At 42.8% G+C, this 23,370-nt stretch overlaps 1 protein-coding gene across 1 annotated transcript in view; it reads left to right on the forward strand.

The window, feature by feature from the left end:
• Positions 1-23,370, forward strand: part of qrsl1 (glutaminyl-tRNA amidotransferase subunit QRSL1) — a 61,522-nt gene that overhangs the window by 36,031 nt on the left and 2,121 nt on the right. Inside the window, exons 6-10 of the mRNA XM_070885625.1 lie at positions 163-338; positions 2,642-2,754; positions 7,731-7,923; positions 20,550-20,667; positions 21,433-21,638. Coding sequence (XP_070741726.1) covers positions 163-338; positions 2,642-2,754; positions 7,731-7,923; positions 20,550-20,667; positions 21,433-21,638 — 806 coding nt within the window. The remainder of the gene's footprint in view (positions 1-162; positions 339-2,641; positions 2,755-7,730; positions 7,924-20,549; positions 20,668-21,432; positions 21,639-23,370) is intronic.

Genomic DNA, 23,370 nt, shown 5'->3' on the forward strand with positions numbered 1-23,370 from the left:
TTTGCTAGTTTCATAGCAGTTCACCTTTTTTATTATAAATTCCTTAATTTCCAGTGTCAGATGTTCTATTTGTGTTTAAGATAAGGGGGTAATGTTTGCACTCATACAATTGGAGGGGAGCTTGTGACACACACACTACTAATCACACAACATTTCTCCCAGTTCTTTAGGTTCAGATACAGGAGGTTCCACACGCAATCCAGCAGCCCACTGTGGTATTGTCGGCTTCAAGAGCTCCTATGGGTTGCTTTCTCGCCATGGTCTCATACCACTGGTCAACTCCATGGATGTTCCTGGCATTATGACCAGATGTGTAGATGATGTAACCACAGTACTAGGTAGGTTATATTTTAACTTTTTAAAAAAAAACACACTTCTTCTTTGTGCTTATTTTACATGACCTTTGAAACCAGGTCTGGGAGGCTGAGACCTATACATGAAAAATTAATTCACTTCTGATAATTGAGTTGGCCACAGTTATCTTTAAAAGTTTTTCTGGATTTTTATGGAAATGCGTACATAATGATTGGGGATGCACTACTTTATGAAATGATCACTTATAATCATGTGGTTCGAGATCAAATCATTCATGCATTCTGTGAAGTCAGGTAATGCAATTACAGTCAAATTTGGGCACATTTTAATTTAATCTTTCTTCATTCTGGTTTTATTTCTGAAAACGAAATACTCCACTAATAAAATCTGAACTCGTGAGTTGCTAACAATTAGTGCTTACCCTGCTCTTAAATTTATTTTAATTCTCTAAATTATCAGTGTCTTGAAGTGAATTTATTGATCCCAAGTTCTGCTGAGTCTGTTAGACAAATCTCTGATGGCTAGGAAACTGGCTGAGTTCCCTGCTCCTCTTCAAGTACAGTTGTGGAGCTTTTACAAGAGTAGGCAAACGGGGCCTTGGTTTAAGTTCAACAATGCAACATTCCCTCAGCACTACTTTGAAGTATCAGCCTAGATTATAAGCTCAAGTGTGTAGTGGGACTTTAACTCAACCTTCTGATTCACATGTGAGAAAGCTGCCAACTGAGCCAAGCTTGGGAGAGGTAAATGGCCTCTCTTTAGGGTTGAGTTGGCTCCACAGTGACATGTCTAGAATGGAAGATTGGAGCCAAGTTAATTCTGTACAGAGTAATTCACCTGAATCCAGCAAGTCTGCAGTACTGCTGGGTATTGGTAATGCTTGATCAGCCAGCTTGGCTCAGTAATGGGACTCAGAGGGATAGTCTTGTCACTGGGATCTGGGATTCTTCCCACTCGGCTCCAGAGAAAGTTGCAAGCTTGTCCCCCAATGGATAGGTTGTTTCAGCTGGATAGGCAATAGGGAGCTTACCAGTGCTCAATGCTCATCAACTGCATGGTTTCACCTGGTTAAACTCAGTGTACACTAGGAGGTCTTTGAGATTTTGTTGTTGTCAACATTTCCCTAAACTCTCTGAATTTCGGTTAGCTCTGCCTTTGTGGGGCCCTCAGTTGCTTAATTTGGAGGCTGTCTGTATATCAGGCATCTGGCTGACCTCTCTACCAGTACAGACATGATGGGTAAAATAGCCTACTCTTATTCTGTAATATCTATGATTCTTTGTAGCTCTTTCTATTGTATGATTTGGGAAAACAACTGAATACTAATTGTTGAGAACTGTCTTAACCAGGACTAATTAGAGTCTGTGCCGGCTCTTTCGAAGTGCAATCCAGTTAGTCCCACTCCTCCATTCTTTCCCAATATCCTGCATTTTTTCTCCTTCAAGTGTTTATCCAATTCCTGTTAGAAGGCTACTATTGAATCTGTATCCACCACCCTATCCGGCAGTGCATTCCAAATCCTAACCACTCGTTGCGTAAATAAGCTTTTCCTCATGTTGCCTCTGGTTCTTTTGCCAATCACCTCAAACCTGTGTCCTCTGGTTTATAGACCCTTCAGCCATTGGAAAGAGTTTTTCTTTATTTACCCTCTGTTCTTACACCCCCTTTAAAATTTGCCATTTAGCTTGTATTATCTCTCCTCATTCTTCATACCAAAGTGTATCACCTCACACTTTTCTTCATTGGATTTCATCTGCCACGTGTCCCCTTGAATTAAAATTCTTGATAATTCCAGTTTCATACCCATAAGGACAGCGCGAATTCAGAAATTTTATGTTTAATCCATGTGTTTCACAGCAGATTCCATCCTGGACTCCAATCTGCATTGCACCTTTTTCTAATTAAAGAAAACTGTCAATCTCCCTACAGAAAAAAACAAAAGAGAGATCAATACATGCTAGGGCCATTTCTCACCTTTTCTAGCAGTCAGTTCTTGGGGGAATTGAGGAAGGGCAGGAGCAGGTTGCCTGCTCTCCCTTCTGGTGCAAGATGGAAGGAAATCTAAAGTGGGAAGAAGAGAAAGCAAAACCAAAACATGGAAGGGTAATATAAATTTTAAAATAAAGCTCTTGGTAAAAATATAAATATCCACCACAAATCTCCCATACTGTAAATAATCTGTCCATTGATCTGACCTTCATGACCCATTTGGCACTTGTGCATTTGTTGGTTGCCAGCCTTGCCATTTATTGAATTGTTCTGTGTGCTAATTGACTGCTATTTTTGGACTACGTTTGTACTAATTTTGCTGGTAATTCTGCATTAGGTATGCTTGCTGGGCACGATCCTAAAGACTCCACCACCGTACAAGACCCATTTGAACCCTTTGAATTACCTGGTGAGATAGATGTGAGAAATCTGTGTGTGGGGATTCCAAAGGTGAGTCCCATAAGTACTTAGATTTTCTAATCCTGTTGTAAAGTGATGTTTGCAAATACAATTGAATTGTGAAAAGCAGATAACTACTTTCACAATGCATTTATGCTTGAACAAGGTCTTCTAGAAAGTACAGATCAAAGGAGGACATTCCAAAGGAAAAAGTATCTTTTTAAGTTTTTGTTTTTTTGTGCTCATTAAATTATGGGATGTTCATGTTGGGAAATAGAACCCAACACAAGCACTCAATGAGCAAGATTGCCAATTCGTGTCAAATTAGGCAGCACATTTTGTGCTGTGTTGATGCGACCTAAACTCATGCCAGCCAGTAGACAAAATAAACTTTCATCCCATCAGTGTGGGTTAGATTTTTTTTTAAATTTCAGAATATACTTTATTCATATAAAAATTTGCACTATACATTGGAAAGCAGTTCAGTACATTTGGATACGGTCAGCAATTCCATACAATACATTTGGATGCTAACGGCAGTTCCGTTCAATACATTTGCTTGCTTTACATTTCGAGGTACATTTCAGTACAATCCAGGATACATTGTAATAGTCATCAAATTACTTTACTAGTGGCACTATACGGTACACGTTACAGTTACATTTCTTTGCAACATGCATTACTAAACAGAACTTGCATTATACATGGCACTACATAGGTTTTTTCAGATCATGGTGCTCTATGTATACAAAATGTTTACAAGTACGGCCCAAGGGGAGTTTTATACTGATTCCTGCCCCCGGGTTTATCGTGGCGGAAGGGCTTTAAACTGTGGCTCTTCCCCACCGTGCCTTTGCGGCGACTGCACCAATTTTTAGTGAGTCCCTCAGCACGTAATCCTGGATCTTGGATTGCGCCAGTCTGCAACACGCAGACGTAGACATCTTGCTCTGGAAGACCAGCAAGTTTTGGCAAGACCAAAGTGCGTCTTTCACCGAATTGATGGCCCTCTAGCAGCAGATGATGTCTGTCTCGGTGTGTGTCCCTGGGAACAGCCCGTAGAGCACAGAGTCCTGTGTTACGGAGCTGCTTGGGATGAACCTCGACAGCAACCGTTGCATCTCCTTCCAGACCTGCCTTGCAAAGGAGCAATCCCGAAGGAGATGGATGACAGTCTCGTCCGCACCATAGCCAACTCGGGGGCAGAGTGCCGTGTCTCTGAAACCCCGCTGTGCATGAAGGATCTGATGGGTAGGGCCCTCCTCACCGCCCACTAAGCTACGTCTTGGTGCTTGTGTGAAAGCTCTGGTGATGAGACGAGTTCGACAGTCTGCTCAGGGAACCACCCGACAGGGTCCACCCTCTCCTTTCATAGGGCGTCCAGGACCTTGCGTGCCGACCACTGCCATCCTTCGCAACACCGGGGACAGGTAGAACCTCAGCACGTAGTGACACTTGGTGTTTGTGTACCGGGAGTCTGTGCACAGCTTGATGCAGCCGCACATAAAGATGGCCATCAGGATGAGGGCCACGTTCGGAACATCCTTTCCTCCACTGTCCAGAGATTTGTACATTGTGTCTCTGCAGACACGGTCCATTTTGGACCTCCAGACAAAGTGGAAGACGGCCCGGGTAACTGCCGCGGCACAGGAGCGAGAGATGGGCCAGACCTGCGCCACGTACAACAACACCGAGAGTACCTCGCTCCTGATGACCAGGTTCTTTCCTGCAATGGAGAGGGAGCGCAGTTTCCACCATCCCAGTTTTTGTTTCACTTTGGCGATACACTCTTCTCATTTTTGTCCCACGCCCCGTCCGCTCCGAACCATATTCCCAACACCTTCAGGTAATCTGGTTTAACGGTGAAGGGAATAAAGGATCAGTCGATCCAGTTGCCAAACATGGCTTCGCTTTTGCTGCGATTGACCTTTGCTCCCGAGGCCAGTTCAAACTGGTCGCAGATTGCGAGCAATCTGCGGACCGACTGCGGATCCGAGCAAAAGATGGCGACATCATCCATGTACAGGGAGGTCTTGACCTGAGCGCCTCCGCTGCCTGGGATCGTCACCCCTCTAATGCTCGCATCCTTCCTGATGGACTCGGCAAAGGGCTCGATACAACACACAAACAAGGCAGAGGAGAGGGGACAGCCTTGCCTGACTCCAGACCTGATCGTAAAGCTTTCAGTTTCCCACCCGTTGATTAGAACTGTGCTACTGATGTCTGTTTAGAGCAGTTCGATCCAATTGCGGATACCCTCCCCAAACCCCATCTTGGAGAGCACGTCCATCAGGTACGTGTGCGATATCCTGTCAAAGGCCTTCTCTGGATCAGTGTGGGTTAGATCTGAACCCAGGTCTCAGAAGTGAAAGCGAATGTCTAACCCACAGTACCATAGGCACTTTCCCCATCAAGCAAAGTACCTCTCTTTTAGGTCTGACAGGTAAGGAAATGTAAACTATTCTTGCCTGTTAGTTTAAACTAGGATTTTTTGAGTATCACTTCCATAGCAAGGGGAGCAATACTTCAGATTGGGAAGAGTCTAGTAATGTACTTGGCTGATATCTACCTTGGGCTCAGTCATTGGACGTCTCCACTGATATAACAGATATTGACATATTTCCATTATTAGAACTCAGCATGGAGCTTTCATAATTTTCTAACCCCATGCTAGCCAACTGCAGAGCAGTACTGATGAAAGGTCATCAACCTGAAATGTTATCTCTGTTCTCTCTCCACAGATGCTGCCTGATCTCCTAAGTATTTCCAGCATTTTATGTTTTTATTCCAGATTTCTAGCATCTACAGTATTTTACTTTAGTACTTAACCAGTATTGAGTTAGACGATGGCTTACTTCAACTTAAACTATTTTTTTCCTATCAGAAGTTATCTTTTAAGAAGCACACTTGAGAGGTCTAAACTGAGGAAATCATTTACTTCTTCCCCTGCCCATACCCCATGATGTTCTTCCTTAAAGTGGCCATTTGGTAAATTCTGATACCATAGTTAATTTTAGCTGAATTATTTCACTTTATTTAAAATAATGGGTTTCAAACCTTTCTGTATGAGGAACTTCCTGGAAATATTGACTCACTCCTTTCCTGCTCACTGCAAATATTAACACACTCCCAGGGATCCCCTAACCTAACCCTGGAAAGACATTGTCAGCTGCCCACAATCATTGCAGAAAACAGCTTTTATTGGTATACAGCCATAGAAAATGAAGGGGGGTGGGGGGTGACTGGCACCCGTGGAAATGTTCTCAACATCTTGTTAACGAGATCCCTGCCATTGATTTTCTGTTAACTGGTTTTAGGATTTATTAATATTTTTCAACAAATTGTTGAAAGAAAATAGACGATTGAGATTTGTTTTACATATTATTATCAATTTTAATGAGAAAGAAGTAGAATTTGTTTTTGTGTAAATGTAAGGAACTTGCTTAACAGAAAATATGTTGCACTTGCAGTTTACGCTGCATTATATCGGGAATGAATGGCAGTATGTTTGTTCGCCATTGTTTCTGGTCATATTGAAATTAATGCTGTAACTCCGGAGTAAGGGAGGTTTCCTAATACAGTTGAAATAGATGTATTGACTGTTTGTTTCTCAGCTTTATTTATTTGTCCAATGTATTCAGTACCTGAGAAGGTTTTATTAACTATGCTTTCTGTCAGTTGCAAGCTCCACTGATTAACAGTAGGATCACACACACTACCAAAGTGTTATCATCATAGGTGATCCCTCGTATCGCGAGGATAACTTGCTTCCACGCCAAAAAGGGATGAGTTCACAGGTGCTTCAATGAAGGACCTAATATTCCAGCTCCCGAAATACATCCTGAAGGGTGAAAGATGCCTGTGTGTGGATTTTTTTTAACGTGTGGTGGCCGTTGCACACCAGCCACCACATGGGCTTGACAGAGCTAGGTCTAGGTCCAGTGACAAGGATTAATCAAGACGACTGGAGACAGCTCTGCTGCACGGACCCAGTGCGCATACAAAAGGCGAGCGGTGATAGGTCATATAAACAGGTAATAGGGCATCAGTGACTAAGGTGACATCAGAGAAAAATAGAAAAAAAGTCAAAGCTAAAGACGCTATATCTGAATGCGCAAAGCATTCGCAACAAAATAGATGAATTAATAGAGCAGATAGAAAAATTAATAGGTTTGATCTAATAGCCATTATGGAGACGTGGTTTCAAAGTAACCAAGGTTTGGAACTAAATATTCCAGGATGCTTAACTTTTAGAAGAGATGGGCAAAGTGCTATAATACTCAATGTCTGGGTGTGTGTGTAAGGGTTACTCGATGTTTGAAGGTGGTGTAAGGCTTTGTTGGGGTTGGGTGGATGTGTACTATTGTACTAGTGGGTATGCAATGCTATGTTGGGGTTAGATGGATCTATACCACTGTCGGTGAGTATGTAATCCCATGTTGGGATTGGGTGGATCTATACCACTGTGGCAGTGGGAATGCAATGCTATGTTAGGGAAGGGTGGGTGTGTAATGCTGCATCAGTGTTCATGAAAGAACTCTGGCACTAACAGATTTCTGGTCTACCAAACTGATCCTGGCCCAGTTTACTTCGATAGGGTGTGCATCTACTGTATATTCAATACTTATGTCCTTTCTGAAAGAGGCTGCTTGTGGGAGATACTGAATAGGGAGCTAGGGATAACCCTGCCCACATACATCAGAGAAAAAATTGGAAGGATAAACACCAGGGGCTGTTCTCATATAATGAGATATTTCACCCCCAAAATGCTTTGGAAATGGCTTTTACAATTTAGACATAGGGTCAGTATCCTTCTAACATCCTTCAAACCCTCTATAGTGCACCTCTATCCACCCAGAACCTACTCATTAAACCTTAAAAACAAATTCTCCCAACATTTGGTTCTTCATAATTGAGAATATTGAATGTAAATTTGTCACAAAACCATAGTTTATTACCTCTTGAATTGGGCGATCGCATATTTCATTTTTCCTGCATTTAATCTACACCCTTGTTTGTTTTGAAAGGAATATCATGCCCCTGGAATGTCCAGTGAAGCAGTGGAAAACTGGACAAAGGCTGCTGACCTATTTGAAAATGCAGGTGCCAGAGTTGTTGAAGTCTCCCTACCTCATACCCAATATTCAATTGTGTGCTATCATGTCCTATGCACAACAGAAGTAGCATCAAACTTGGCACGCTTCGATGGACTCGAATACGGTATGGAGCCACAATGTGGATAAAGACAAATTCACTCAAAGGGTAACCTCAGTTAGGCAATAACTGCAATTCATGTGCTGAATTAATAAATACTATCTAAACGATAGATCTATCATAACTTCACAGTAACCTTAAGATGTATTTAAAATGACTTAAAAATTATTCAGGAAAGTGCAACTGCTTTTAATGGAAAATTGAGGATATCTATTGGGTTTGAGCCACCTAACAACTGGTAAAACCATGGCATGAACTAAATCAAGTCCAGTTGTGTGGGCTGGCACCATGAAGACTCAAGACATTGTGATTCATGCTTGTGCATAGCGAATTCATCCATTCCATGGGGAAAACCCAATTATTTTTAGAATCATGGAAATCTATGACCTAGAAGGAAGGCCATTAGTCCCATTTTATTTGTGCTGGCCGAAAAAGAACTAATTCAATTTTCCGGCTCTTGGTCTGTAGCCTTGTAGGTTATGGTAATTCAAGTGCATATCCAAGTACTTTTTAAATGTGATGAGGGTTTCTGCCTCTACCAACCTTTCAGGCAGTGAGCTCCAGACCCCCACCACCTACTGGATGAAAAAGAGTTCTCAATTCCCCTCTAACCCTTCTACCAATTACTTTTTGTCCCCGCCAGTTTTGTGAATCTGGATGGGAGTGATTTGAGCATTCAGTTTTACAAACATACAAAATTGACAGGTAGGAAAAGACCAGCTGGTCCATCAAGCCCGCCCCACATCTTGATAGCCAGAGAAACACTTCCTCCCCCAAAGTCATGTAATCGGGGAGAAATTGAAATAACATGCAGCAGGGGTTCTCACATAATAAGAGAGAATGGAGAAGGCTGTTTCCTTTTAATTTACATCAATTTTGTTGCATCGTGTGGCAGCCAGGGTGTACAGTGTCAAGTGAAGTAAATCTGGCCATGGTTAGGCCATCCCTGGCCTCCAGGCAGCAATGTGGTCAGGTGCTGATGCCCTCTTTCCTGTGCAGCATCAGGTGATTGTGAGTAAGGTTGGTGTTGGGGCTGATCGTGGTGGGATTCTGAGGACCAAGGTGTGATAGTTTCAGGGGCACCCATGCTGATGGAATAGATGGCAGGTGAACATGAAATGACAGAAGCGATCTGTCAGTGGTGGGAGAGGTTGTTCAAATGAGGTGACACTGGATAGACAGTTTGCTCCAAACACTTGCAACCTGCTTAAAGCTCAATCTACCTGCCGATGCAGTAAGCAACAGCTTTTGATCTTGGAAAGTGAATAGCTGTGAGAGGGGAGCTTTCCTAGCACATTTGCAGCTGTCAAGTAAAGAAATGAAATCATGGTCACACAACTCCCGACGTCTTTACCTGACGTGATCCCCGTGGACGACCTGGTAAAATGGTATGGTGAGCTCAAAATACTGTTTAAATGGCTGTTAACAAGGTCATCGTGACCTAAATTGCCTTCCCCGCCACTGCATGTCACATCTGTTCAGCCTGACAGACCCGACATCTGGGAAAGTGGCGTGGCGGCGGGATGTCAGCAAGCCCCGACACACTGTCAAAAATTAAAATTTCTCACCTGACCCGCCACCAAACGTGCCCGCTGACCCTCGAGAAATTCCCCCTAAGAGATGGATAGGCTCAGCCTTCAGTCATGCCCTTCCATCTTCAGCTTGGCAATGGCTCTGTGTATTTTTCCTTAATTAGTAGAGATCAGAAGAATCAAGTCGTCAGTTGGCTGACAAGTCATGCACTAACACCTCTTTACTGACTAGCAGATACGAAATGGAGTTACATAAGAACATAAGAAATAGGAGCAGGAGGAGACAATATGGTCCCTTGAGCCTGCTCTGCCATTTAATATAATCATGGCTGATCCAATCATGGACTAAGGTCCACTTCCCTGCCCGCTCCCCATAACCACTTATTCTCTAAACAGTCACTCGTCATGATATCCCAAGAGCCAATTTCAAAATGTCCCTTCAATAGATTGTCACAGTGAACAATTACAATGAACTTTCCAGCAATTCCATGTTTTCCCCCCCTACTTCAGAAAAAAAAACTTGGTTGAGGCATATGGGCAGTAAACCTGAGGCAAAAGAAGCTGAGTGACGTGAATCCCAGTGCCCCTCCAAACCCATTAATGAGGTTGGTTGTTCGATCATCATTGGATTAATGTGGACGTGCCTGGCTCAGGTACTCGATTCCAATAGGTGTGTCCTCCTGGAGTTAATTCAACTCCAAACCGACCCCACTGTACCCCGCCCCTTTTTTTAAACCTTCCCCTAGACAGCAGGCAGATAAAACAACCTCCCTGAAAAAGTGCAACAGCCCCACTGACACCTAGGAGACCCTGGCCAAAGACCACCCTAAGTGGAGGAAGTGCATCCAGGAGGGCGCTGAGCACCTCGAGTCTCATCACCGAGAGCATGCAGAAATCAAGCGCAGACAGCGGAAAGAGCGTGCGGCGAACCAGTCCCACCCGCCCTTTCCCTCAATGACTATCTGTCCCACCTGTCCTCCACTTCGGGTGGTCTTTGGCAGGGACTTCTAGGTGTCAGTGGGGATGTTGCACTTTTTCAGGGAGGTTGCCTGTATCTGCCTGCTGTATAGGGGAAAGTTGGGTCGGCTTGGAGTTGAATTAGCTCCAGGAGGACGCACCTGTTGGAATCGAGTACCTGAGCCAGGCACGTTCACATTAATCCAATGATGATCGAACAACCAACCTCATTAATGGGTTTAGAGGGGCACTGTGGTTCTCGTATTGGACTGTTCAGCCACCTAAGGATTAATTTTAAGAGTGGAAGCAAGTCTTCCTCGATTCCGAGGGACTGCCTCTGATGATGACAGGCATTAGGCAGAGAGCAGATACCAGGAGCTGCCCACAAGTGGTATGGTGAACATCACAACCACCAAAGGATGTGTGACTGGCTAGCCATCATCCTGGCTACAACTTGGACTCACCAAATCCCATTGAATGCTGGTTCCACCAATTGGAGGCACAGAGCTTCAGCAGCACCTGTAAATACTGCAGTCTGACTATTCCTTGCATCAGTGAAATTTAGTAAAAGTCAAAGATTATGACTTACATTCATCAGTAACTAAGATTTCTGCCTCACTATCTTTTTTTGCCACTAATGCATGGAGTACTGTAATTCATTGATTCTGAAGCATTTTCGAATGTTCTGAGGATGTGATGGCTGCTACATAAATGCAATTTTTTACTAAATAGTGTTATCGTTTTGCAGACCATCCTGTAATTTTTCATATTCTGATACTGGAAGATAAATCAATTAGATCAGAATAAGCCTGGGATACTATAAGAAAACTGGGTTTCAGTAACCCGACAGATATATGTCAATGAACCAGATCAATCCTCAACACCCTTGCTTAACTCCTCAGTAAGGAATCACTGTGAAGTTTAGATCTAGGAGTGAATGGTGCCCGAGTCAGCTCACTGAACTGCCTGAAAATAATGCTTGGACTAACTTTGAGGATATCTTCGCAACCCTTGGTTAGAATTGCATAAACCACTGAGTGAAGGAATTAACCCTTTCTTGCCAAATCATCAAAGGAGAAATCAGACAAGAAGTCATGCACCATCAACTCTTTATTGACTTAAAGTCAGCTGTAGCTCAGTGGGTAGCACTTTTGCTTCTGACTCAGGAGGTTGTGGGTTCATATTCCACTCCAGAGACTTGAGCACAAAATCTAGGCTGATACGCCAGTGCAATACTGAGGGAGTGCTGCACTGTCGGAGACGCTAAACCTCTCGGGTGAATGTAAAAAATCCCATTGCACTTTTTCGAAGAAGGGCAGGCAAGTTCTCAATGTCCTGGCTGATATTTATCCCTCAACCAATGTCATTTAAAACAGTTTGCCTGGTCGTTATCACATTACTCTTTGTGGGAGCTCGCTGTGCATAAATTGACTGCCACATTTCCTACATTACATCACTGCAATTCAGGATAGCTTTATTGGTTGTGAGCATTTTGGGGTGTTGTCATCATAGGCAGTCCCTCGGAGTCGAGGATGGCTTGCTTCCACATTTGGGATGTCCTGAGGTTGTGAAAGGTGCTGTATTAATGCAGATCTCTATTTATTTCTTTCTGTATAGGCAATTCATTAATTCAGATGGATGTAGTCAGAGTTACCAAGCAATTCAAATGGCAACAATTAATAGACAGTTACTTAACAAAATAAATAGCAGAGAATTCACCAGCAATTCAGTGAATCACAGTAAATCAGCATTAACATGATGATTATTAATTATACCAGTGATGAGTCCGAGATTACTACAATTGGTGAGATTATTTTAAGGTTAAATTCCTAGATAGCTAATAAATTAACATTAGATAACGTGTCTATCGAAAAGCTCAGAGTCTATGTGCATGATTAGCAATGTTCCAGAGTTTAAACGACCTTGTCCTTACAATTAGCATGGTTGCGTTAATCTTCCTTCCCTCCCTGAGACGCAAGTGTGGCTTCTGGAGCATGATGTCAATGATCCCCTTCGGTGGCAGGGTTATCGGGTCCACTTAGATCTATTTCGTTCCTCTTCCGACTGAACCCAACTTCTGCATGAGCAATGATATCCGAGCTAGCTGGCTTGCCTCTCGCCATTTGTGATCTCAGATACTTGTACAGTTAACTGTCATAAGAACATAAGAAATAGGAGCAGGAGTTGGCCATTTGGCCCCTCAAGCCTGCTCCTCCATACAATAAGATCATGACTGATTTGATCCTGGCTTCAACTCCACTTTCCCGCTCCCCATAACCCTTGACTCCCTTATCATTCAAAAATCTGTCTATTTCCACCTTAAATATATTCAAAGACCCAGCCCCCACAACTCTCTGGGGTAGCGAATTCCAAAGGTTCACGACCCTTTGAGAGAAGAAATTACTCCTCATTTCGGTTTTAAATGGGTGACCCCTTATTCTGAAACTATGCCCCCTAGTTACAGATTTCCCCATGAGGGGAACCATCCTTGCTGCATCTATCCTGTCAAGCCCCTTCAGAATCTTTTATGTTTCAATAAGATCACCTCTCATTCGTCTAAACTCCAAGGAGTATAGGCCCAACCTGCTCAACCTTTCTTCATGACAACCCCTTCATCTCAGGAATCGACCTCGTGAACCTTCTCTGAACTGACTCCAATGCAAATATATCCTTTCTTAAATAAGGAGACCAAAATATACACAGTACTCCAGGTATGGCCTCACCAATGCCCTGTACAGGTGGAGCAGGACTTCCCTACTTTTATACTCCATCCCCCTGGCAATAAAGGCCAGCATTCCATTTGCCTTCCTGATTACTTGCTGTACCTGCATACTAACGTTTTGCATTTCATGTACAAGAATCCCCAGATCCCTCTGTACCGCAGCACTTTGCAATCTCTCCCCATTTAAATAATTTTTTTGTTTGTTTTTCCTACCAAAGTTGATAACCTCACATTTTCCCACATTATAGTCCATCTGCCAAATATTTGCCCCCTCACTGAGCCAATCTATATCCCTTTGTAGATTATTTGCGTCTTCTTCACAACTAGTTTTCCCACCTATCTTTGTATCGTCAGCAAATTTGGCTACGTTTCACTTGCTCCCTTCATCCAAGTCATTAATATAGATTGTAAATAGTTGAGGCCCCAGCATGTGGCACCCCACTAGTTACAGTTTGCCAGCCTGAAAATGACCCATTTATCCCAACTCTCTGTTTTCTGTTAGCCAATCCTCTATCCATGCTAATATATTAACCCCAACTCCAAGCTCTTATCTTGTGCAGTAACCTTTTGTGTGGCACCTTATTGAATGCTTTCTGCAAATCCAAATATACATCAACTTGTTCTCCTTTATCCACCCTGCTCGTTACATCCTCAAAGAACTCCAGCAAATTTGTCAAACATGATTTCCCTTTCATAAAACCATGCTGACTCTGCTTGACTGCATTATGATTTTCTAAATGTCCTGCTACTACTTCCTTAATGATGAACTCCAGCATTTTCCCAATGACAGATGTTAGGCTAACTAGTCTATAGTTTCTTGCTTTCTGTCTTCCCTCCTTTCTTAATGTTACATTTGCAGTTTTTCAGTCCAGTGGAACCTCCCCAGAATTCAAGGAATTTTGGTAGATTACAACCAATGCATCCACTATCTCTGCAGCCACTTCTTTTAAGACCCTAGGATGCAGGCCATCAGGTCCAGGGGACTTGTCCACCTTTAGTCCCATTAGTTTGTCTAGTACTTTATCTCTAGTGATAGTGATTGTTTTAAGTTCCTCCTTCCCCCACCGCAATAACTCCTTGATTATCAATTATTGGGATGTTTTTAGTGTCTTCTACCATGAAGACCGATACAAAATATTTGTTCAAAGTCTCTGCCATTTCCTGTTTCCCATTATTAATTCTCCAGTCCCATCCTCTAAGGGGCGAACGTTTACTTTAGCTACTCGTTTCCTTTTTATATACCTATAGAAGCTCTTGCTATCTTTTTTTATTTCTTGCTAGTTTACTCTCATATGCTATCTTCTCTCATTTTTTTAGTCATTCTTTGTGGTTTCTAAAAATTTCCCAACCCTCTGGCCTTCCATTATCATTCGCAACATTGTATGCCTTTGTTTTCAATTTGATACCATCCTTTATTTCCTTAGTTATCCAGGTATGGTTCTCTTAGGAATAAATCTTTGCGGAGAGTTATGAAATATCTCCTTAAATGTTTGGCACAGCATTTCTACGGTCTTGTCCTTTAATATATTTTCCCAGTATACTTTAACCAACTCTGCCTTCACACCTTTGTAATTACCTTTATTTAAGTTCAGGACACTAGTTTGAGACCTAGCTTTCTCGCCTCAAACTGACTTTGAAATTCTACCATGCTATGATCACCCCTCCCAAGAGGATCCTTCACTACAAGATCAATAATTAATCCAGACTCGTTACGCATTACCAGATTTGAAATAATCTGCTCCCTGGTTGGTTCCACAACATATTGTTCCAAGAAACCATCCTGCATACACTCTATGAACTCTTCCTCAAGGCTACCTTTGCCAATTTGATTTGTCCAATCAATATGAAGATTAAAATCGTCCATGATTATTGCTGTACCTTTCTTACAAGCCTCTATTATTTCTTGATTTATACTCTGTGCCACAGAGTGGCTACTGTTTGGGGGCCTGTAGACCACTCCCACCAGTGACTTCTTTCCTTTATTACTTATCTCCACCCAAACTGATTCTACATCTTGATCTTATGAGTCAATATCATTTCTTTCTTCTGCACTGACCTCAACCTTTATTAACAGAGCTACCCCACCTCCTTTTCCTTTCTGCCTATCCTTACAAAATGGCAAATACTCCAATATTTAGTTCCCAGCCTTGGTCACCTTGCAACCACGTCTCTGTAATGTCAATCAGATTATACCCATTTATTTAATTTGTGCCGTCAACTCATCCATCTTGTTACGAATGTTTTGTGCGTTCAGATATGTCTTATTTGTATACGCTTTGTCCCTACTTGTCCCACTCTTGTTATCATTACCCCTATCGCTACCCTGCACTTTTGCCTTCTCCTTTCTCTTTGACTTTTTAAATTCCCGCTCACCGGATCCCTCCCCCCTACTATTTAGTTTAAAGCCCTATCTACAGCCCTAGTTGTTTGATTCACTAGGACACTGGTCCCAGTCTGGTTCAAGTGAAGTTCGTTCCGACGGAACAGCTCCCTTCTATTCCAGTACTGGTGCTAGTGCTAGTGCCCCATGAACTGAAACCCATTTTCCCACACCAATCTTCGAGCCACGCGTTCATCTCTCTGATCCTATTTACGCTATGCAAATTTGCTCATGGCTCAGGTAATAATCCAGAGATTATTACCCTTATGGTTCTGCTTTTTAATTTAGTCTCTACTGTTCATACTCCCTCAGAAGAACCTCTTTCTTTGTTCTACCTATGTCGTTAGTACCTTCGTGGACCATGACAACTGGATCTTGCCCCTTCCACTCCAAGTTCCTCTCCAGCCTAGAGAAGATGTCCTTAACCCTGGCACCAGGAAGGCAACACAGCCTTCGGGACTCAAGCTCTCGGCTGCAGAGAACAGTATCCCCCTAATGATACTGTCCCCTATCACTACTACAATTCTTTTTACTCCCCCCACTTGAATGGCCCCCTGTACCACGGTGCTGTGGTCAGTTTGCTCAACCTCCCTGCAATCCCTGCCCTCATCCAAACAGGGAGAAGAGCCACAAACCTGTTGGACAAGAGCAAGGGCCGAGGCTCCTCCATTACTGCATCCTGGGTCCCCATACCTGCCTCACTCGTAGTCACATCCTCCTGTCCCTGACCACGGACCAAATTTGAATTAATTAACCTAAGAGCTGTGACTGCCTCCTGGAATGCAGCGTCCAGGTAACTCTCCCCCTCCCTTATGTGTTGTAGTGTCCGCAGCTTGGACTCCAGCTTATCAACATGGAGCCAAAGTTCCTCAAGCTGCAGACACACTGCAGATGTGGTCGTTGTGGACCTCAATGGTGTCCACCAGCCCCCACATGCAGCAGCAGTAACACATCACCTGCCCTGCCATCTCTAATGTATTTAATTAATTAAGTTTTCATGTTTTCAATGTTCAGATTTTTAATCCCAGCTCTTAATTTAAACCAATGCCCAAGAAAAGAGAGAAAAACTGACAAGCCAATCACTCACCTGCTTTCCTGTGACGTCACACTTCAGTTCTTATTACTTCTTATACTCACCGGTCCATTGATGCTGTGTGGGCCTCGCTGCACCGGCTGCTTTTGTGCCCTTTGTAGCCCTGCCGACTCTCCTGCTCTCGCGGTGCTTGGTGACACACTTATCTCTGCTTATAACGGGCCAGAACAGCCTAACTTCTTCCTCTCTATGTACTTGTAAAAAGTACCTTTCTGCACCTGCTAGGTTTTCAGTCGAGCCTGTGTGATGGCTGATGTGCAACGGTCACCACACGTTAAAAAAATCCACGCACAGGCATCTTCCACCCCCTCAATTGGAATTCAAGACTGGAACATAGGGTCCTTCATTGAAACATCTGTGAACTCTTGTGGAAGCAAGTCATCCTCGTTCGAGGGACCGCCTATGATGATGATGAGGTTCTTGCAGAAGAAGACAAGAGCATCTTCTCCTAACTACAGCTGCTGGAGGTGTTTAAACCATTTATTTTTTTATGTTTTAATTTCAATGAGGGACCTCTTCCATATAATTAACCAATCTGAGCAACACGTGTATCAGAAGATTTATCTCCTTTTCCTGTCAATCATTTCCAATAATCCATAAGTGTCCGGAAGCCAGTGAAGTATTCTAGATAGGCCAGCCCACCCCTTACCTGTCAGCCTCATCTTTACCTAAAGGTCCCGACAGGATGAGAGATGTTGTGAAATGTTTAGGGCACCTCTTGGGCTATTCTCTGGACTGGAGTGTCCAAAATATCTTTCAACACGAATAAAGAAGGCTTTGTATACACAAGTTTTCATGGTGTAATTAATTTAGAAGCTTTACGGCCTGATTATCTGAGAAAACTTGTGTTATCTAAATGCCTAATGGTTTGATGGTTTGAATTAGCCTGCTTTCCAGCCACTTGCCAGATGAACTCCATATTGAGTAGGCAACTTCAAGCTAAAACTCTTTTTGTAAAACACTCCAGGCAGTTTAAAGGGTAATTCCCCAATGAATCCCGGGGTACTTTTCCTACAATACTGACATTTGATCAGCAGATGGTGTACATTTAGTTACAAAGATCAAGTTCAGTCTTACCCAAATGACCTATCAGGGCTTGGAATAGATTACAGATGGAATACTAGATAGGTGGAAAGTTGTTCTAAGGATGTAATCAAATGGAGTGGGTTCAGATCACACCATCAATCACAAAAACAAAACAAGGGGATTAGAACCTATTTGTTAGCATGTTGACTGACATGCTGTATTATGATTGTGCTCTGCACAATCTCTGAATGTCTTCAAAAAAGGAGACAAGTCCGACTGTGGTAACTACAGAGGAATCTCCCTGCTGTCGGCCACAGGGAAAATCATTCCAAGAATCCTCCTCAATCGTCTTCTCCCTGTGGTTGAAGAGCTTCTCCCAGAGTCGCAATGCGGATTCCATCCACTGAAGGGTACAATGGACATGATCTTCACCGCACGTCAACTACAAGAGAAATGCAGGGAACAGCACCAACCCTTGTACATGGCCTTTTTTGACCTCACAAAGGCCTTTGACACTGTCAACCTGAGGGATTATGAAGCGTCCTCCTCCATTTCGACTGCCCTCAAAAGTTTGTCACCATCCTCCGTCTGCTCCACGATGACATGTAAGCCGTGATTCTGACCAATGGATCCACCACAGACCCAATCCACGTCCAGATCGGGGTCAAGCAGGGTTGCATCATCGCACTAACGCTCTTTTCGATCTTCCTTGCTGTAATGCTACATCTCGCCCTTAACAAGCTCCACGCCAGAGTGGAGCTAAATTATAGAACAGATGGGAATCTGTTCAACCTCCGCCGCCTCCAGGCCAGATCCAAGGTCGTCCCATCCTCTGTCATTGAACTACTGTACGCAGATGACTTCTTAATGCTTTTATGAATATCTATTATTCCAATTGGAACAGCACAGTTAATGTCATGTCAAAACTTAATGATTGTGCTAAGGTCCAACAATGCCTTTCCCTCACATCTTGAAAACTCCAATTGTCCCAGCATCCACAGCCTTTTGGGGGAGATAATTCCAGATTTCTACTACCCTTTTTATGGAAAAGTGCTTCCTAATTTCATCTTGAATGGCCTAGCACTAATTTTAAGATTATGTCCCCTTATGCTCCATAAAATCCTTTTAACGTTTTAAACACGTCGATCAGGTCACCTCTAAATCTCCTATACTCAAGGGAACGCAAGCCTAGTCTATGCAGTCTGTCCTTTAAATTTAACCCTCTAAGCCCCAGTATCCTTCTGATATTCTGCACCCGCTCCAAGGCCAATATATCCTTCCTGAATAATGGCCATAACAGAAGATGAGCAAAACAGAGATATTGGCAGGAATTATAATGATCTTGGTTGAACTCCTGGAAGAAACAGTTCTTCGGGCTGCATGTACTGCAATAGATTGGGATTGGGTGGCACAATGGAAACTGGGCTGCTTTGTGGCTGGAATATTCAGGTAAGTTAGTTGAGCAGATCATTTCTGTGGTTGTTCTGGTGATGGCTAAGAACTTGGTTAGGGGACCAGAAGTAGGATCAGGGCTTATTCAGGATTATGTAGGGCCCTTAGATTGGCCTTGTGCTATTGCCTTAAATGTTGCTGGTTAATAGTGTGAGGTGATGCAGACTTGCTTAATTCATACTTTTAGCAAAGGTCCTTGAGTTTATTTTGTTACTTACAGATCAGGATGCTGCAAAAGATTGTAGTGCATCATGCAGAGCAGGCAAAACTGTACATTCACATGTTAACATTCATAGTTAAGGAGACTTAAAACTTTTTTTTGCTGTTTTCTGGATTTTTCCAAGTTGGGTATCGGCAAAAAGAGATTTTTAATCAATTCTGACCTACAAAAAAACATTCTCCCAGGTCTTATTGGATCCCAAGATGCATATGCTTCACGTTAATAACATCATTATGTGCACTGTAATATGATGTCGCTAATGCATCGTGTGCACAATCTGGGAGCCACCTTAAAAGGCCAAATTCTGGAAGGGAAGTAACTTTGAGCACTTTTTGCCTACCACACCTTGTACTGGTGATGGGACAAGAAAAACATAAAACTGTATCAAGATGTGCGATCAAGAGCTTTGAAACTACAGAACAATGATAGGTTCTGAAGTAAAAGGTGAAGTATATCTGAGGAGCCCTGATAACAGCTATGTTAACAAAATGCATACAGTGATTAGAATTTCCCGTTCATAGTAAATACGACAAAATTTAATTTTACCATCAACTCTTTCAGTTAGACTTCAAAAATATTTGTACAGAAAATGTTAGGAACACTCAGCAGGTCACATAAGCACCCACTTTTTTAAATCCCTCTCAATGTTCTCCTGTTATTTCCTGCGAAAAAATTAATCAGATAGTACTTAATGTTCAGTTCTGGGCAATTTGGCCATTCTATATTAAGGGTATAATTTTCCAACTTTTCTCTAATTTCGTCTTACAGCTCTATTACAACAACAAACTTGCATTTATGTAGCACCTTTAACGTAGTAAAACCTACCAAAGCACTTTACAGGAGCATTATCAAACAAAAATTGACACAGGGCTAAAGAAGGAGACATTAGGACAGGTGACTAAAAGCTTTGAAACAGGTAGATGTTATGCAGAGTCTTTAAAAGGAGGAGAGAGGTGAAGAGGTTTAGGAGCCAATTCCAGACCTTAAGGCCAATGGTTGCCAATGGTGGGGCGAAACTCTCCGTTAGCATTTTAACATTTGTCGCTTGTTTGTGTAACGGAAGAGTGCTCCTTGTCCAGGTCTGACATGCATGCTGTTGCTATACTTCATCTGCCTGTGTAAATAGATAAAAGCATGTTTGCAGACTGTTGGAGATATCCTTGGAGCTTAGCATGTTAAATGTGTGCAGTGTGCAATAGTAGACTCCAACATTCCGCTCTGTTGTTGATTTCAAATATTTTTATTTAAAGGGCACCGCAGTGAAATAGAAAGTTCCACAGAAGCCTTGTATGCATCAACCAGACACGAAGGATTCAATGATGTAGTCCGAGGAAGAATCCTGACGGGAAATTACTTTCTTTTAAAACAGTAAGGCCGCTAATAACCAGTTTACATGCTGGAAGTTTACTAACAATGTCACCTGTTTATTGTGGTTTATCTCTTATTAGGTGGGCCAAGCACATTCATGACCCCAGATAACATTTAACGTATAGACAAAATTTAATTATCCGCTATTTTAATCCAATAGTGGCGTTTAATTAGATATGCGCTTCTAATTTGCATGTTAGTTTGTCTCAGCTGGTAGAACTCTCCCCTCTGAATTAGAACGTTGTGAGCACATAATTTAGAGTGACAGTACAGGGCAGTGCCAAGGGTGTGCCTCATTGTTGGAGGTGACGTCCTTTGGATGAGATGTTCAGCTGTTCGGTGGTTGTGGACCATGGTAAAAATCCCATGGAATTATTTAAAGAAGAGTAGGGAGTTCTCCTAGAATCCTGATTAAAATTTCTCCCTCAACCACCACCACCTAGAGCAGATTATTCATCTTGAAGTAATTCATATGTTAAGCACTCTGAGACATTTGGAGAGGCATAATGAGATGCTGTATGAATGCAAATAGTTCACTCTTGGGTCTTGAAATAAAAATATTCATTTGTTCAGTTTCCATATACAACTCAGCTTTGCCGTTATCCATGAGGATGGGAGGGAGGAATCACTTGGGCTACTGTCCCTTTAGGATATTTTCACCTTCGTATTGAAACAGGAATAGTTGAAACATTGACCTTGTCTTTTCTTTCTTTGAGATTTATTTACAACATGAATACTTTTTTTTTCCCTGTTGAATTCTCTCAGGAATTATGATCACTACTTTGTAAAAGCCCAGAAAGTGAGACGTCTCATTGCCAATGATTTTCTGAAGGCTTTTGGATCTGGTGTTGATATCCTTCTTACACCCACAACTCTAACTGATGCTTCCACATATCTTGAGTTTAGCAAAGAAGATAACAGGACAAGGAGCGCACAAGAGGATATTTTTACACAATCTGTAAATCTAGCAGGTAGCCATGGCACTTTTCGTTTCTTGGAGTTGTGATTTTAAAAAATTTGCATCGTACTTTTCATGCCTTTATACATTTTACCGGTAAGCATTAGGCATTTAATTCTTCTTCGTTTGTTGGCTCTCCACTTGAAGAAAAACCTCTGCCATCAAACAGGAAAACTGTTTGCAGCACGGTAGCCTAGATATTCTATTGTTGGTGTGATTTTGGACTAATTTTCCACAGTTGGTATATTGACATAATTTCAGGTATAGATTTGAACAGGTTTAGGGAGCACACTTGTGGTGGAAGCAGAAAATTACTCTTAAATTTAAAGGGACATGGACAATTAAGCAGGGGTCTAAACATTCTTAAAGCCTTTTAGAAAGCCTCAAGAAATTTCAGCCCTTTATCAGACTGAAGGGGCAGGAGACCCAGAAGAGACAGGTAATAATAATAAGAACTTTTATTTATATAGCGCCTTTAACGTAGTAAAACATCTCCAGGCGCTTCACAAGTGTTACAGATAAACAGATAATTTGACACAGAGCCACAGAAGAAATTAAAGCAGATGATCAAAAGCTTGTTTAAAGAGGTAGGTTTTAATGAATGTCTTAAAGGAGGAAAGAAAGGTAGAGAGGCGTAGAGGTTTAGGGAGGAGAGTCCCAGAGCTTGGGGCTCAGGCAGCTGAAGGCATGTCCACCGATGGTTGAGCAGTTATAATGAGGGATGTTCAAGAGGCCAGAATTTGAGGAGCACAGACATCTTGTGGGATCATGAAGCTGAAAAAGATTACAGAGATAGAGAGGGGCAAGGCCATGGAGGGATTTGTAAACCAGGATGATAATTTTGAAATCGAGGCATTGTTTAACTGGGAGCCAGTGTAGCTCAGAAAGCACTGAGGTGATGGGTGATCTTGACTTGGTGCGGATTAGTACATGGGCTGCTGAGTTTTGGATGACTTCAAGTTTATGTAGTGTGGAAGGCCGGCCAGGAGCGAGTTGGAGTCGTCAAGTATAGAGGTAACAAAGGCATGAATGAGGGCTTCAGCAGCAGAAGAGCTGAGTCGGGGCGGAGGCGGGCAATGTTACGGAAGTGGAAAAAGGCGGTTTTAGTTATGCCGCGGATATGTGGCTGGAAACTCATTTCAGGGTCAAAATGACACCTAGGAAGGAAGGAAAGAGGTTATTACGAGGATGGTGCTCGCCTGCGACGCTCCACAGCGCCATCCCCATAGGTCATCAGTTCGGCATGGTTGGGAGGAGGTGGTATGGAGTGTCAAGCCACAGATGGATTGTTACTGGGGCTGAATGTGCCAGCCCAGGCTGCAAGGTCACTGCAACACATGGCACAATTCCGCATCAGCCTTTCTGCTGACCCAGAGAAAGCAGTTCCCCACAATTATTTCAGGGCCTGCAGAAATGGTTGCTGACCTCTTGGTTGGTGTGGCCAGGAATCGGGGAGCATTGAACTAAGACTCCTGCAAAGGGAGAATGCAAGGATTGGATGGATTCCTGGGGAATGGGAGTACTGGGAAGGGTTTGGCAGTATTGGGAGCAGTGTCTCAGGCATCTGAGAGCAATGGGAGGGTTATCCAAGGGTGCAAGGGTAGCTGAGTGTATGGAAGCATTGGGGAGAGGACTCTTGAGCTTCATGAGGAGGAGTATAGTCTGGTTTTGGGCAGTGTTGGGAGATTGGGTCTGGCAGTGTTTTGGTTGGAGGAGCGTACTGAAATTCCTCCTTTTCCCATGCA

The sequence above is a fragment of the Pristiophorus japonicus genome, chromosome 7 (genome assembly GCF_044704955.1).
Source record: "Pristiophorus japonicus isolate sPriJap1 chromosome 7, sPriJap1.hap1, whole genome shotgun sequence".
In the NCBI taxonomy this organism is placed as follows: domain Eukaryota; kingdom Metazoa; phylum Chordata; class Chondrichthyes; family Pristiophoridae; genus Pristiophorus; species Pristiophorus japonicus.